The following is a 16,613-nucleotide window of genomic DNA, read 5'->3' on the forward strand; positions in this document are numbered from 1 at the left end:
CCCTTTGGTGCTACGGATCTGGCGTAGCTTTTGGTCCAAAGAAGGCCCACAAAGCAGCAGGACAGCTCAGAAATTTTGGGAAGACCTTTTTCAGTATAGATCACAGCTACTCAAAACACAGTCCATGGGCCGCATGCAGCCCACGGAGCCCATTTCTTTGCGGTATGGTTTGGATTTATGGTGCAATTTGTGTTGATATGTGTTTTAGTAGTTAAATTCCTGGACTGTCATGCTCATTAAAAGTGTTGTCCTATGGGTGGAAATCAGATAATATTACATTTTATTAATACCACGTTAAATGGGGCCTGTATGTTGTGTAGTCTTGCCTCAATCTGTGTATTCATGCCTATCAGTGTGAAAGAAGCTATTTGCATATATTTGTATGTATATGCAACCATACTTAAGTTGCAGCCCTTGGCATGTGCTGTATCATTGTGGCCCCCAGGGCTTCCAAAGTTGTGCAGCCCTGGTATCGATAAAAAAGATCTGTGATCATACAGAAGGAATGTAAGGCACAGGGGAGCAGCACAAGCCAGGGGACGGTGAGAAGGGTAGGGAGACAGGAAGAAAGATGAAGAGGGGTAAGTGGCAGCCCTTTTTAAGCCTGTTTTTGACTGGTTGAATTTTGAAGCTGAGAGGGTCGAGCACACGTGGGGGGATGAGCGGTGTTCCTCCTAAATTCCCCAGGATTAGAAGGTGGACTAAGTTACCTTCCTGGCTGGTGGTTTACTTCGCATGTCCTGATGGTTCACTTAGGCTCCTGACTGGGCCCTGGAGTGTGAGCGATGGGTTATGGAGGGCAGAGGCAGGCAGCTGGGCTCTCCCCTCCTCTCTCCACTCCCCAGCAAACCCAAGACGGGCACGTCCCCGGGGGCGGCCTGGCTTCGGCGCTCTAGGGAGCAGCAGGGGCAGGAGCCATTTTTGCAGCGGCCAAGGAGACTGGGGAGCCGCGAGGCAGCTCGCGCCTCAGCCCGGCCAAACCCCGGAACTCGGGCAGCGGCCGGGAGGCGGGGCCGGGGCGGAGCGTAACCCCGGTTCCCGGCCGGGTACAAGGCTCGCCGGCTGCAGAGGCCAGTCCGAGCCGTAGGGGAAGGATCCGTTTCCCGCCCCGCCTCGCCGACCGGCGCTTTCCTCATGGCGAGCTGCTGCCGCGGCCCCTCCCCGGGGCGCCGCTCGCTGCCGCTGCTCCTGCTGCTCCTCCGCGTCTCCCTCGCGCGTCAGGCGTCGGCCGCCACCACGTCCCTGCTGAGCGGCTATTTCGGGACCAAGTCCCGGTACGAGGAGGTGAACCAGCACCTGCTGCGGGACCCGCTCTCCCTGGGGCCCCCGGAGCCGGGGCACCTGCTGCCCTCCGCCGCCTGCGTCCCGCTGCAGCTCCGCGCCCTCATCCGCCACGGCACCCGCTTCCCTACCGAGAAGCAGATCCGCAAGCTGGGCCAGCTGCACCGCCTGCTCCGCAGCCAGGAGCGGGCCTGCCCCGCCGCGCAGCAGCTCGCCCGCTGGGACATGTGGTACCAGCCAGAGATGGACGGGAGGCTGGCGCCCAAGGGCCGCCTCGACATGGAGCAACTAGCCCAGCGCCTGGTCGCCCGCTTCCCCGGCCTGCTGTCCTCGCAGCGCCGCTTCGCCTTCGCCAGCAGCTCCAAGCACCGGTGTATGGAAAGCAGCGCCGCTTTCCGCAGGGGCCTACAGCTGGCCCTGCATCCGCAGCCGTCGCCCAGCGGTAAGGGAGCGGGGAAGACTGGCCTGGGAGGGTGTCCTGGGCACACGTGGGCGGGGAGGCATAAAGCAGAGCCCTGGCGGTGAGGTAAGGGGAGACCCTGTCTGGGACTCACTGGGTGCCCCCAGACACAAATGGAGAGTGGAATGTAGACACAACCGCCCCCCCCCCCCACGGGTTGAAGCAGAGAACCCACCAGGAAGCTACTTGTCCTTGAAACTGCTTTCCACAGGCTCCGTGCCATTGTCTCCCAGTTGCCTTCCCCAACTCTAAAACTTATACAATTGATTTTAAAATCAGAGTCCTAGAACGCTAGAACTAGGGATGTGAAAGTTGGGCTCATCAGTCACATGCAGCTCCCCCCTCCCCATGTAACCCTGAGAATTTAAGGCTGGGGGCAAGCCATCCACTCTTAAAAGCCAGCTCCTGGCATACATTGGTTCCTGCAGAGCCACCTGCATCTTTCCTTTCCTGTAACTATGAAATTTTCAGCAGTTACACAATTACATAAACACATTTTACAATTCTTAATTAGAACTGGGAGGGACTCAAGAGAGGTTATCAAGTCCAGTCCCCTGCAATCATGGCAGGATCAAGCAACATCTAGATCAGGTGCGACTCGAACTGCAGCTACAGGTGCCAAATTTCTAGTGCTCAACTCCTGGCTCCACTTCCTCCTCCAAGCTTATTGCACCCTTGCTCCTTCCCTCCCCCACAGTCTCCTGAGTTCCATGAAACAGCTGATTGCAGTGAGCAGGTGGCATGGGGAAGGAAGAGGAGGCACTGATCAGTGGGGCTGCTGGTGGGCAAAAGATGCTGGAGATGTGAGATGAGGCACCTGATGGGGACTGCTGACACATCACGGTAGCTCTTTGGCAATGTACTTTGGGAAACTGTGGCTCCTTCTCAGGCGCAGGTTGACCACACCTGATCTAGATCATCCCTGACAGATGTTTCTCTAACCTGCTCTGAAATACCTCCCATGATAGAGATTGCACAACCTCCCCAACTAATTTATTTCAGTGCTTAGCCACCTTGACAGGAAGTTTTTCCTAATGTCCAACCTAAACCTCCTTTACTGCAATTTAATCCCATTGGCTACGTCTAAACTGGCATGTTTTTCTGTTAAAAGCATTTGCAAAAAGAGCGTCTAGATTGCGGGAAAGCGTCCGTGCCAAAAGCACTTTTTGAGGAAAAGCGTCCGTGCCAATCTAGACGCGGTTTTGCACAAGAAAGCCCCGATCGCCATTTTCGCCATCGGGGCTTTTTTGCGCAAAACAATACCACGTTGTCTACACTGGCCCACTTGCGCAAAAGCATTTGCGCAAGAGGGCTTTTGCCTGAACAGGAGCAGCATAGTATTTCCGCAAGAACACTAACAATCTTACATGAGATAGTCAGTGTTCTTGCAGAAATTCAAGTGGCCAGTGTAGACAAAAGCTGGCAATTGCTTTTGCAGAAAAACTTGCCCGTCTAGATGCAGCCCTCGTGACTTGTCCTATCCTGAGAGGTTAAGGAAAATAATCTTGTAACAGTCTTTTTGAACTTGAAAGCTATGATGTCCTCTCTGTCTTCTCTCTTTTTTTTTTTTTTTTTTTTTCTTTCTCCCTTTTCTTCAAACTAAACCCAATTTTTTCAGACTTCTCTCAGAGGTCATTCATTCCCAGTACAGCCGGTCCCCGAGTTGTGAACGGTCAACTTACGACCATTCGCAGTTACAACAGCTTTTGTTGTAACTGCGAATGGTCGTAAGTTGACCGTTCACAACTCGGGGACCGGCTGTACTAAGTGGTGGATCCCGAGTTACGAATGCGATCCATGCTTACGAACAGCGCGGTTGCATGTAACTCAATGGGGTCCGACTTACAAACGAACCGAGTTACGACCAATTGCTTGGTCTGTAACCGGTTCGTAAGTCGGAGAGAGGCTGTAGTCTTCTTTGGATCTTCTCCAATTACTCTACATCTTTCCTAAAATGTAGTGTTCAGAACTGGACACAATACTCTGTTGTAGCCTACTCAGTGCAGAGTAGAGCAGAAGAATTACTTTGCATCTTGCTTACCGCACTCCTGTTAATGATGTTGTAGTAGACAGTAGAGAAGAAAATGTTTCCATTATAGGGTAGATATGATCTTAAGAATAGTTTGGTTAGCATGGTTCTCAATACAGTATCTGAGCGTATCCAGGAAAGAAATGTTAGAGCCCTTCTTGAAATGCATACAATTGAAGCTAAGGTGGGCGAGAGTTTGTCAAGGGGGGAGTTTTAGAAGGGCAGCAGCCGTGGTCACTGAGACGCGGCTTGCTTTTCCTCCTGTTCCCTGAACTATCAGGGAGTGAGGGGAAGGTACCTGCATTCTGTGATTTATTCCTCTGCCTCCTCCCTTCACCAGCCAGGAATGAGAGGCATGCATGGAATGCAAGTACTTTCTCTTCATTCCCTGATAGTCTGGGGAAGAGGATGAGAAGCAAGCCGCATCTCAGTGCCCATGGCTGCTGCTCCCCTGCCCTCCCAAAACTCTGCCCTTGGTTTAAGCCTAATATAATTAGGGATGTAAATGGCTAACCAAATAACATCACTCTTAACCATAACCAATAAGCATCACCTGGTAACTGGTGGGGGTTGCTCCAACTTGACAGGTCCTGCCATGGGCTGGGGGGGCTGCTCCAGCCTCCGTAGGCTGCAGTCTGACTGGAGCATCCCCTCTGTGGCAGTCCTGGACAGAGCAGCTCCCATCCAATCCACTGGGCTGGAGCAGATCCCCTGCCTACCCCCGTTTAAGCAGTTAACTGGTTAACTGATTAAATGGGATTTTACATCCCTAAATATAATGTCAGAGTTAAGATGTTACAAAGATTATAATTAACCTCTTGTTTTTCTTATAAATTGGGGTATCTGACAGGTTGCCTCCCCAGTCAGGCCCCAGACCAACTTTTGTAAAATCTGTTGGGGAATTCTTTAAAAGTATCTGATACGTTTTTGTGTGAATTGCAGGGTTTTTCCACTAAGAATGTTTTCCTTTCAGACATTGTGCATGAGAAGACTGAGATTGATGACAAATTGATGAGGTTCTTTGATCATTGTGAGAAGTTTGTAACCTCTGTGGAAGAGAATGATACAGCTATGTATCAAGTGGATGCCTTCAAACAGGGTCCTGAGATGAAAAGGATTCAGGAAAAAATTGCAGCTACTTTGTGTATACCAGTGCGTGATTTAAATGCAGGTAATATACTTTGTTTTTTCATTCTTTAACATGCGTAAATGTTGTTTTCTAGGTTCTAGGATCTTCAGATAGTTTTAAAGAACAAATAGTTTAAAATGCCCTTTTAGGCTTTTGGAAAGACAAGTGAGGACAGTATGTTATATCACTAATGGAAAAGAACAGCTTATAAAAATTACTTTGTTTACCGAAGCCATAGTGGGTAGTGTACAGTGACAAATGTTATAATACAGAGTTACAGAGAACCAGTTTTAACAGTTTATTTGAGGAGCCCTTCTGAGATAAGCATCAAAGATGCAAAAGAACACGATTTTTTAATTACTTCTAAGGGAAAACAGTTTTAAAAAAAAAAATAGGTAAGATAATTTTAGTTTCTCAAACATGTATATATTCTAATCTTATTCTACTTTACCCGTGTTAATTTAAATTTCATGAATACGGTATTGTGATCATGATTGTTCATTGTTAGTGAACAGGCATAGAACCTGTTGTAGAAAAAACATTCCTATTTATCCCACAGATCATGTTAACTTGACCCAGATTAAGTGTCTATATTTCTCAGAAATTTCCTCTTGAACAGGCACAGCATGTAGTCCAAACTAAGAGTGACTTAACGTGGCAAATGGTTCTGTTTTTTTTTGTTTTTTCCACATGGAAAATGTCTGATATTAAATTCCGTTGTCTACACTAAGTTTTCTAGAAAGTCATATTTTAGAATGTCATGATAAAATACATGAGTTGTGGATGGTACTACTGAAATAAGTGAAACATTCATAACCCTTATACCTTCAACCTACAATGTAAGTGGACAAATAATTGCTAAAATAGGAATGATTAGAGTAGCTGGCATTCATTGTGCCTGTTTAGTAGGGAGTTTTGTGCAAGCCTTCGGGATCATTCATAGAGAATGTAGGCTGGATTTTTTTAATCTAATACTCAGAGTAAACAGAGCTTTACTTTTGTCTTATCATCATCATCATCATCATCATCTACTGCATAATAATACACATCAGCAGATGTAAATCATTAAATATATGATGGTTAAACTGGTGTTTCCTTGCCCCGTGAAAGGCTTAACATGTAAGTCTCCGATCATGTAAACATTTGAATAGACCCATAGTGCAGAATAGGAGCCTTAGTGTACATTATGTGTTTGGCTCTGTGTTGGATGTTCTTGGTCATATTTTTCCCTAATAACAGGAGGTGATGCTGGGAGGGGGCTGTAGAGAACAAATACATTGTCATCTGTCTATTACTTATTTGGATTTATTACAGATTTGATCCAGGTTGCTTTTTTTACCTGTTCATTCGAGTTAGCTATTAAAAATGTGAACTCTCCTTGGTGCTCACTCTTCAATGAAGATGATGCTCAGGTAGGTGTTGTCTGTATGTAGAATGGAGGCATTAACTGTGTGTAAATTGTTCCATTCAGTTTTACATTTTGATGTAAACAGTTTGGTATACAGATATTCTTAGCAAAGAGAGGTTTTAGTTTATTGTTTGTCAGATGTAATTGTTCAATATTAAAGGCATTACATATGATTTACTACACTTAAGAAAAAGCAAATCTGAGCATCAATTAGACCATAATGTAACAAATACCAGTTTTTCTCTGTTGAGTGGCAAGTCATTTAGACTTGCAAAAGAGAAATGTTTTTCCTCTCTCTTCCTCCCTTCCCCCAAATCAGGCATCACTGTATCTGACTGACAAGAACACTCAAATGCTTGTCCTTTTTTTTTTTTTCTTGTGAGGTGGGAAAGAAAAGGTGAAACACATTTAACTTATCATTTACCCTTGAAATTGTGAAACAATAACCCAAGAAAATTAGTGACAACAACTTATAGCAGACCTTCTTAATAAAAAAAAAAAATCCTGTGCACTGAATTAGACAAGTCCTTTGGAAGAACATATGCCATCATACAGTTAAAGCCATGTAACTAAACTGTAGCTAAACACAAGCCAACAGAATTAAGTCTGGGCAGCTGCAGTTTTGACAGTTGCCTACTGTTGCGTGCTTGACTCTGTAACCGTAACATTAGTTTAATATCATTCACGTTAAAGCAAATTAGGAAAAAGCCCAACAAATTCCATCATGTTGAACCATATGGACGTCCATGTGATTGGTGATCTGCATTAAAAGATTGAGGCCACCAACCAGTAGATCGGGATCTATCGGTAGATCTTAGAGCCTATGACAGGTGATCCTGACTGGTTTGGCCAGGAATCTATCAAGTGCTGGCACTTCAGTTGCCCCTCCACCCACTGTCATGCTGCACCTCCTGGAAGCCTCTTGCTTGCTGTGCAAAGTGTGGGAGGGAGAAGGAGGGGTGCTGATGTCAGGGTGTCCCTCCTCCCCCTGCTTCTGTACCCTATCTTCACACACAGAGAGAAGGGGATGGAGGGAGCTTGGCAATGCAAATCTGTCACTTTCACACTGTGTGTGTGTGTTGTCACAAACACACACTGTCCTTCACTCTCATCTCCTGACCCAACACATACGTGGGGGGTTGTTGTTACTTTTTTTACTGCTTGCGAAGTGTGTTGTTTTTGGTCTTTGACTGTCCTTGCCCTGAACCTCCTCCTACACCCAATCTCCTGCCCCCAACGTGAGTCCTCCTTCCCAGAGCTTACACCCTGAAACATCTCCTGACCCCCATTCCCTCACCTGAGATAAGCCTGGAGCCCCTTTCACACTCCAAACTCCTTGGATCAAGATCAGAGCCTGAACCCCGACTGTTACCCCCGCCTAGTGAAAGTGAGTGAGGAAGGGGAATGGAGTGAGCAGGGTAAAGCCTCGGAGAAGGGGTGAAGCCGAGTCGGGCCTCAAAGAAGAGGCAGGAAGGAAGTGGGGCAAGGGTGTTTGGGTTTGAAGTAGACCTTATATTGCAGTTAAATTGAAAAAATGATCTTGTGTTTAAAAAGGTTGGAGACCACTGCTCTAGAGTCACAGCACAGACATCTGCTACTTGAGCTAATGGAGTCATTGATAGCCGTAGTAGGTAGTACTTGACTACATGGGCCATCTGCTGGAGGGAGATGAGACATGTTTTACTAATGGATTTCCCAGCTGTTTGCTGGTAGAAGAATGGTGAGACTCAGGAATCATGAATTCTGTTCCAGGTTCTGAGGGGAGGGTTCTCTAGTGGCTAGACCCTTTTATGTCTGTCCCCTTCAGCTTGTCCCAGTCTCTCTCTCCCTCTAGAGCCTGTGGAATTGGTGTTTAGAAGGAAAGAATAAAAAGTAAAAACAAACAACAAACCAACAGAGTAAATATTTGTAAGCTTGTGGCTGAGGCATAGGATCTGAAGTCAGGATATTGGAGTTGTGCTTTTGACCCAGCTCTATACTTCCTGTAATTTTCATCTTGTCTTCCTCCACCTGAGTTTCCTCACTGGTAAATTAGAATTAATGTTCTTGTTTTGCTCACAAGATTGTTAAGAGTAACTAGTGTTTGTAATACATACAGAGCTCTTTTAATGGAACATGTTAAAGTATATGATTCACACCACAGAAAAATATTAATTGGAATCAGAAGAGCAGAGTACAGGGTAATCACTGTACCTCCCAATATGTCTTGGTGGAACTCCACATATAATAGGAATGCATATATTTCCATTTAAGTTCTTCATATTACATGAATGTATGCAGCAAAGCCCATTGGTAACTTTAGGTTGCCAGAAGAATTCTGGTATAGTGAAACTCGTATTACAACCATTGCTTCCTTATAATTTGATACTGTAGGGTAACTTAGACCTACGCCTTAGAAGAAAAAAAACCTGAGACTTTATCTTTTTCTCATGTAACTCACTTTAATATCCCTAAGATGTTTGAGCAGTTATAGCAAGAACTAGCAAATGTATATTGCTTGGGTACTGAACTATAGTAATGGTTGGTGTTTTGTTTTGTTTTTTTATAAAAAGGAAAATGTACATGCTTGATTTAAATCGTGGGCTTAGGACAAGAGGTGGGGGGTGCAGGCATCAGGACAGGAGCTTGGGTGTGTGTGAAGCTCATAGCAGGGAGTGGAGGTGCAGGCGTCTGGGCAGAAATTAGGAGCTCAGGGCGGGGGGCTCAAAGGTGGCAGGAGGTGCAGGAATCAGGGCGGGGTTTTGGGTGTGGTGGGAATGAGGCTGGATGGTGTTGGAGGATTCAGGGAAGGGGATGGGAGTTAGGGCAGAGAGCTCAGGACAGGGGATGGGAGGTGTATGGGGGAGGACTCACTAGGGTCACCCATAGTGGGAGGTGCCGTCCAAGAAGTGGAGGAAGGGAAGGCCCTGGCAGGAGGTGTGGGGGTGGGGGTGGGGGTGGGTGGGTGGAGTGGAAGGGATTGACAGAGGGAAGCCCCCCAGCAGGATCCACACAGTGAAGGGTGTTGGAAGCCAAGCCCTAGGTCCCTTGGCTGTAGCCCATGCAGGAGGAAAGCCAAGGCCCCTGGCAGGCGCTATGTGGAAGGGTGGAGTGGGAAAACCCTGGCTGGAGTTTTGCAGGGGATGGGGGCAGCCCTGGGCCCTTGGAGGAAGGGGGAGGGAAGCACTTGAACATCTGCAGAAGTTGGGAGGGGCCCTCATTAGCATAGGGCTCCATAGTTTGAAATGATGGACTCTGTGCCATCCACCAAATTCAATTATTATAGGGAATTTTTTTAGACAACCATGATAACCATGTATTCCTTTGGTGTTAGATCATGCATGTAAGTGTCATGTATGATCTGCTTTTTGCTTAGATTTCATGGGAAGATCAGCTGTCCTTTTAGACTGTGCTGTGTATCTGAGCAACTTTTGTTATGACTGCCCAAATTTGGAACAAAAGGCTATAGTCTTTCATAGGCTCAGCCATTTCTATAAATTGGTCAGAGATGGTGGGGATATCATTGAAATATCTGCCATGCTTCATCCCTGAAGAAGTCCTATGGTCTATGTTAAATTGATTTAATCAGAAGTAGTATGCCAAACTAAGGATTTTATCACTTTTGGCCCAGACTTTTCCATGGAAAAATGGGCATGTGCAAGTGTGGTGTTTTCCATTGCACAGTTGGCACAACTTGTCCTTTTATTTATTTTTTATTATGACCATACTAGTACGCACACCCTTGTGATTAGAGGACTTCAGTGGCTTGTAGCTCGTTCCACATGCAGCAACATTTATTTAGGAATAATGTGTATTTATTGTGACTTTGTGTTTAAATGTATAACAGTGGTCCTCTTTTGAAAATCTAACTTTTGATAAGGTGGCAATAGCAAACAAAGGAAGGGAGGCTTAAGAGGAAGAGAACATGGATTTGAGTATAAGATGATGCTCTTCAAGAAGTCTTGAAATTCAATCCCCTGCAGTGTACTGGATCAAGTAAATACCCTCATAGGTGTTTATCCAGTCTTTTCTTAAAAACCTCCAATGTTGGGAATTTCATACCCTCCCTTGGAAGCCTTTTCTGGATCTTATAGGTAGCAATTTTTCCACTTTGGCTGCAGATGAAGCCTGTTACTGTTAGTCTGCCCTCAATGGAGGTGGAAAGCAATTGCTTGATCACTGTCCTCACTATTAAAACCCTTAACATATTGAAAGTGTGTTAACAGGTTCTCCCTCTGTCTTTTTCCCACAAGATTGACAACTTGTTTTAATCTTTCCTCACAATCAGGATTTTTAAACCTTGTATCGCTACTTTTTCTTTCCTGTGGACTCTCCAGTTTTCATCTTCACTAAAGTAGGGTGGCCAGCACTGGACATAATACTCCAACTGAGACCTCACCACTCCTGAGAAGAGCAGGACAGTTACCTCCCACATCATACAAATGATACTGCTGTTAATGCACCCCAGAATGTAGCCTTGCTTGAAACTGGATCACAGTGTTGACATATAATTAATTTGTAATCCACCGCAATCTCCAGATCCTTCTCAGCAGTACTACCACTTGAACCACTTATTCCGCATTTTGTAATTGTATGTTTGATTGTTCCTTCCTAAGAGAAATGTTTGCATTTGTCTTTATTGAATTTCGTTTTGTTGAATTTGGACAAATTCTCCAATTTGTCAAGGTAATTTTGATTTGTAAACTTGGCTTCCCAAGCACTTGCAGTCCCTCACAGCTTGCTGCTATCTGCAGACTTTCATTCTGCACTCCATTATTTAAATAATGGATACAAATATTGTATAATTCTGGACCTAGAACTGACCCAGGTTGGACTCCACTAGACACACCCTCCTAATTTGATAGCTATGCTTTCAGTACAGTCTTTCAACTGATTTTGTGCCTCCATTAAAATAATTTCATCTTCAAGCTTCATTTTAAAGCTTCCTATCTATTAGGCCAGTAACCTTGTCAAATAATGAAATTAAGTTCAATTAACATGTCAGATGATCCTGGCTATTTCTTATAACCCTGTTGTCTTTTAGGTGCTTACAGATTGGTTGCTGAATTTTGTTTTAGTATCTTTGTTTGTATTGAAGTTAGGCTGATTGAAATTCTCGTTTTGTTCCCCTTTCCAAACATACATACTATGTTTGCCCTTCTCCAGGTCTGTAGGACCTCACCTGTTCTCAGAGGTGATTGTTTCATCTAGTCCTTCAGTACGCTAGGATGAATTGCATCAGGACCTGCTGACTCGAATGCATCTAACTTATTCTGTGCCCTGTTCTTTCCCTATTTACATATTTACATTTCCCTTTTTCCCTTGTTCATATTACTTACATTGAATAGCTGATCACTAAAAAAAGTTAGTGGTGAAGACTGAAACAAAATAGACATTACACCCCTTATTTTTCTTGTCATCAGTTATTACCTCTCCTTCTTTAAGTAGAGGACATATGCTTTCCTTCATATTTCTCTTGCTTCTAATTCATTTACAGAATTTCCTCTTATTGCCTTTTTGGTCATGGGTGTAACTAATTTTGTGCTTTAGCTTTTCTGATTTTGTTTCTACATGCTTGTGCTATTTGTACTCAACAGTTTATCCATATTGCTACTTTTTATAGGATTCTTTTCTGAATTTCTAGTCATTACAGAGCTCCTGATTCAGCCATATTGGCCTCTTAATATTCTTGTTTTCTTTCCATATTGGGATAGTTTTCAGTTATCCCTTTAATATGATCTTGAGACACCTTTCAGCTCACTTCAACTTTTTCTCTTGGCACCTTACCTAGCAGTTCAGAGTAAATCTGAATTTTTTTTTTTTTTAAATCAGTTATCCTTAATCTGTTGCTCTCTTTACTTCCTCTCCTTAGATTCATGAAATGTATAATTTCATGATCACTTGAACCCAAATTATTTTCCATCTTCAGGGTTTGCTACCAGTTCCTTTCTGTTTGTCAGAATTAAACCTAACATGGCTGCTTTCCCTGGTTACTTCCTCCACTTTCTGGAACAGTGGATTTCTGGGTAGCTAGAATCCCCCACTACTACCAACTCTTGTATTTCTAGAATAAATATCCAAAACACCTCATTTACCCTCTCTTCCTGATTTGGTAGTCCGTATTAGACCCCATCATGATGATTTTATTTTCACCCCTTTTATCTTTACCCAGAGAACCTTGCAAGGGATCTTCCTCTCGCCTGTTTCTGAATAAGGCTATGTCCACACTACATGGCTTTTGTGCATGAAGCCTTTTGCGCAAAAACTTCTTGCACAAGAGCACATCCACACCTCAAAGCTTTTGCGCAAGGACGCTCTGATGGCCATTCACAGAATGGCCGTCAGAGCACCTGTGCTTTTTCTGATAGGGGTTTCTTGCGCAAGAAACCCCTTTGGAGCATCCACACTTGCCTTTTTGTGCAATAGCTGTAGTGCAAAAAGGAGTTATGCCTCATAAATGGAGGTTTACCTACGATAGAAAAAGCCCTCCCTTCTGCCGTCTTTACTGTTGATTTACTTGCGCAAAGGCGCATGTGATGTGTGGATGCTCCATGGGGTTTTGAGCAAAAACCTGGTAGTGTTTTAAAAAAAAAAAAAAAATAGCCTCAGTGTATATATTCCAGATATGTAAAAATGCGATTAAAAATGTAACTGCTGAAAATATAGCAGTTACCATGCTGTGGGCACTGCAGTGCAAAGCTTATTTATAAGCTTTATACTGCAGAGCCTGCAGCAAAGCTTCCCCAGGAGCAGTACTGGCAAAGGCTGCTACCAGCCCTGCTCCCAGGAAGGAGGCTCTGCTGTGGCCTCTGCGGTCCAGTTCCGGGGAGCCAGTGTATAATTTGCGGGGAAAGGGGAGGGCAGCTAGGCCGCAACACACAGTAGTTGCTCCAGTGGGCTCCATGAAGCTGGAGCAGTCCTCTGCCTAGGGCTGACAGGGAGCTGCTCCAGCCCCTGCCAGTTAACCAGAACTGGTAAGTCTCACTCATTACGGGATTTTATGTCCCTAATATATCTTGATGTGTAATGCAACACCATGCTTCTTTTTACCTTGCCCCTCCTTCCTGAACAAACCGTACCCCTGTATACTAGTTACGAGGCTTATCATTCCAAGTCTTTGTGATACTGGTTGTCATCATTCAGCTTATGTATGGATACTTCTAGTTCTTCCTGGTTCTTTCCCCCCATAGTCATTGCATTTTTATGTAGATGTCTAAGATGTTGAACAGATTCCCGTGACCCTATAATAATTTCCCATGCCCTCACCAAGAATATCTTGTCCTCTTTTTAAGGTCAGTTTTTTATATCTATTTCTGGGCATTTGTTGCTATCTGACTTTAACCTTATTTTAAAGTGTTCCTCACTGGATTGGTGATGGTTTTGGCCAGTGATCTTTCTTTAAAATATTTTTGCTTCCAAATTGGTATCTTACTTTAAAGGGCTGGGGATTCATCTAAACTACAGGACAAAGTCAAATTAAGATATGTAATTTCAGCCATGTTAATTGCGTAGCTGAAGTCAAAGTAGATTAACTTGGTTTTTGTCACTGTCTACACTGCAGGAAATCAAAAGGGAGAACTCACTTTCTTGGACTTCCCTTACTCTTCATGAAAGCAGGGTTACTGGCATCGACCTGAGTGCCCCTCTCACTTTGAATTAGCTCTCTTAACTAGACCCACTAATTCAAACCCTGGAAGATGGACAGCAACAGCTTTGATCTTCCTCTGTAGTGTAGATGTACCCTCATGAGAGTGGTACTGATCTATGGGTGTGTAGTAGGGATCTATGAATGGTAGGACCTGGCATATAAATAGCAAGAGGGGTGAAGAGAGTCTGAGGAAGGGACCACAGGCATGAAGGGGTAGAGCAGGCAAGCCAGACAGCCTGGTTAGCAACCTGAGAGCAGGTGCAGTAAAGCCCATGGCAATCAAATCACAACTGGTGGTTCAAGTAGGTTTGGTGGAATGTGATGCTCTGGATTTGGTGAATGTTAGTGTCTTCAGACATCTGCCTCAGGAAGTTGGTGTTTGTGGAGAAAACAAGTGGGGGGTCTTTTGAAGATGCCTTGGATTTCAATGTCCAGTGCAGCTGCCCCATATGTACAGAAGCTGGGCAGGTTCTGCATTCAGGTTGTCTGGTGAGACTCACTCCTGCAAGATCTTAGCACTAAGATCTTAAAGTTAATCAGTTAATGATGCATATAATATAAAAACAAGGTGATAAAAGCCATAGAAGTTCACAATAAGCCATGATAAAAAGGCTGATACAAATATGACATTTGGAGGAGTTGTAAACTCATGCTGGAAGATCAGTGGCCATTTTTGTGTGTGTTTTTTAACTCAAGACATAAAAGTAGGCATGTATTTATTTATTTTTTAAAGCAGACTAAATCAAACTTGCCCATCTTCCTAAGAGAGCTGTCAGTGTCATACTGTTTGTATTCGTGTTTTCCTCTAAAGAAAATAAATATTGCATTTTTGTTTCACCTTTTTAAAATATCACTCTAGGTACTGGAATACCTGAATGACCTAAAGCAGTACTGGAAGAGAGGATATGGATATGATATCAACAGCCGTTCCAGCTGCATATTATTTCAAGATATCTTCAAACACTTTGACAGAGCCATTGCAGAGAGTAAAAGGTAAAAACTTTTTTTTTCTAAACTTGCTTTTAGCTTCAGTCTTCTGCATTTTGGTCTACTTGTATACAGCCCCTAATGGGGTAGATATGAAAGAGTGTGGATACGTGGAATTTGGATAATGGTTCAAGAATTAAAACGCTGTTTAGGCTTGGTTAGGATCCTTTAAGGGATTGAGTCTCACTTACATATTAAAACTATAATAATTCTTCATGCTGCATGCTGGTTAGCCATATGAATGAAGTTGTATTGAAAAATATACACTTTTCTCCGTGTTTTTGATTTGTTCTCTCCTACTCGCACATAGTTTAATGGCTTTAACTCAGACTTTTAAAATGTGTTTTGTTTTTTTAGTTGAGGGAAAGCTTTGCAAGTTGTGGCCCATGGGAAACTTTTCAGGAAGTTGTGGTGTTTAGTACATGATTTTTTTGTGTCACAATGATTTCACTGAAAATGATAAAAGTACTTCTTCACGTTATTTTTATTACTGCAGCACCTAAGAGCTGTAATTATGGACTAAGCCCTGTTTTGCTAGATGCTGTACAAATACAGAGCAAAATGACTGCCCTTGCCCCAAGGATCTTAGTCTTAAACCATGCCTGTTTGTCAGATTAATAAAAGCCTTTGTTCTATTTAAAAAAAAAAAAAAAGTTACTGGATCATTTGACTTAAATGATTAGCCAGCAGCCACGTCTGAAAGAAATTAATCATTTTGATTTAAATAGTGTTGATGTTCTGTTCCAGCTCATTAAGAACACCATAATTTTAAGAGATGTCAGGTTAAAACCATTAACTTTTTTAAAAACAAATGTCCTTGTTTAAACTGAAAATGTAGAATTTAACTTGCTTCTTACCAGTAATCAGACCCACTGATTTGGGGGGGGAGGGCAAAGAGGCAACTGCCCCAGGGCTTGGAGATTCTAAACGGCCCGGGCTCCCAGCCACTGCTGCTTCTGTAGCCATAGCAGTGCCTGGAGCCCCTGGACTTTTAAATTGTGGCTGGAGTGCTGGGTGACATGCTCTTGGTGGCTCTAAGAGCTGGGGGGTGAGTAGACATGGCATGCACTGAGCGGTGCTGACTGCCCTGGACACATCCTTCCGCCTGAGCCCCCATCTCTTCCCAGAATGTAAAGTGGCTCCCCACACAGAACTTGCCCAGGTAGCCCAACTGTTTACTCCCTTGCCAGATTGAAGGTAGTAGGGTGGTTAGGTATGTATGTGTGTGTTTACTCTGATTCTCCTGCTACTGGAGAGAGATGACTTTTTTTTTAATCTTTCTAGATCAGTGGCTTTCAACCTATGGTCAGTGGACCCCTGGGGATCTGCAGACAATGTTTAAGATTTCCAAGGGGCCCACATCTCTGTTAGAAATGTTTTTAAGTGAAAAAGGTTGAAATAGAAAAAGGTTGAAAACCACTATTCTAGACCTGTTTAGTTCCTTCCAGCATGGGAAGTCAGAGTACTGGAGTTGCTGCGATTTAATCTCACTGATTTCTATAAAGGATGTATCATGTAAGATTTTTAGCTTTGTTGCTAGCAGTTAGAATACAGACAAGTCAGTTGTTCATATGGTCAATATAGGAAAATGCTTCTGTACCAGGGACCTTCAGGAAGACTATTTTCAGATCTGTACTCTTCTACCGCTTATTTCTGTTGCTTCACCGACCTGGGATAAAAATATCAGGCCTT

At 43.8% G+C, this 16,613-nt stretch overlaps 1 protein-coding gene across 1 annotated transcript in view; it reads left to right on the forward strand.

Annotated features, from left to right (window-relative positions):
- Positions 1 to 768: 768 nt before the first annotated feature.
- The window catches only part of MINPP1 (multiple inositol-polyphosphate phosphatase 1), a 43,416-nt gene continuing 27,571 nt past the window's right edge, over positions 769 to 16,613 (forward strand). The window contains exons 1-4 of the mRNA XM_006121456.4: positions 769 to 1,723; positions 4,744 to 4,941; positions 6,214 to 6,311; positions 14,794 to 14,927. Of these exons, the coding sequence (XP_006121518.2) occupies positions 1,135 to 1,723; positions 4,744 to 4,941; positions 6,214 to 6,311; positions 14,794 to 14,927 (1,019 nt within the window). The 5' untranslated portion in view covers positions 769 to 1,134. The remainder of the gene's footprint in view (positions 1,724 to 4,743; positions 4,942 to 6,213; positions 6,312 to 14,793; positions 14,928 to 16,613) is intronic.

Source organism: Pelodiscus sinensis, chromosome 8, assembly GCF_049634645.1.
Source record: "Pelodiscus sinensis isolate JC-2024 chromosome 8, ASM4963464v1, whole genome shotgun sequence".
In the NCBI taxonomy this organism is placed as follows: Eukaryota; Metazoa; Chordata; order Testudines; family Trionychidae; genus Pelodiscus; species Pelodiscus sinensis.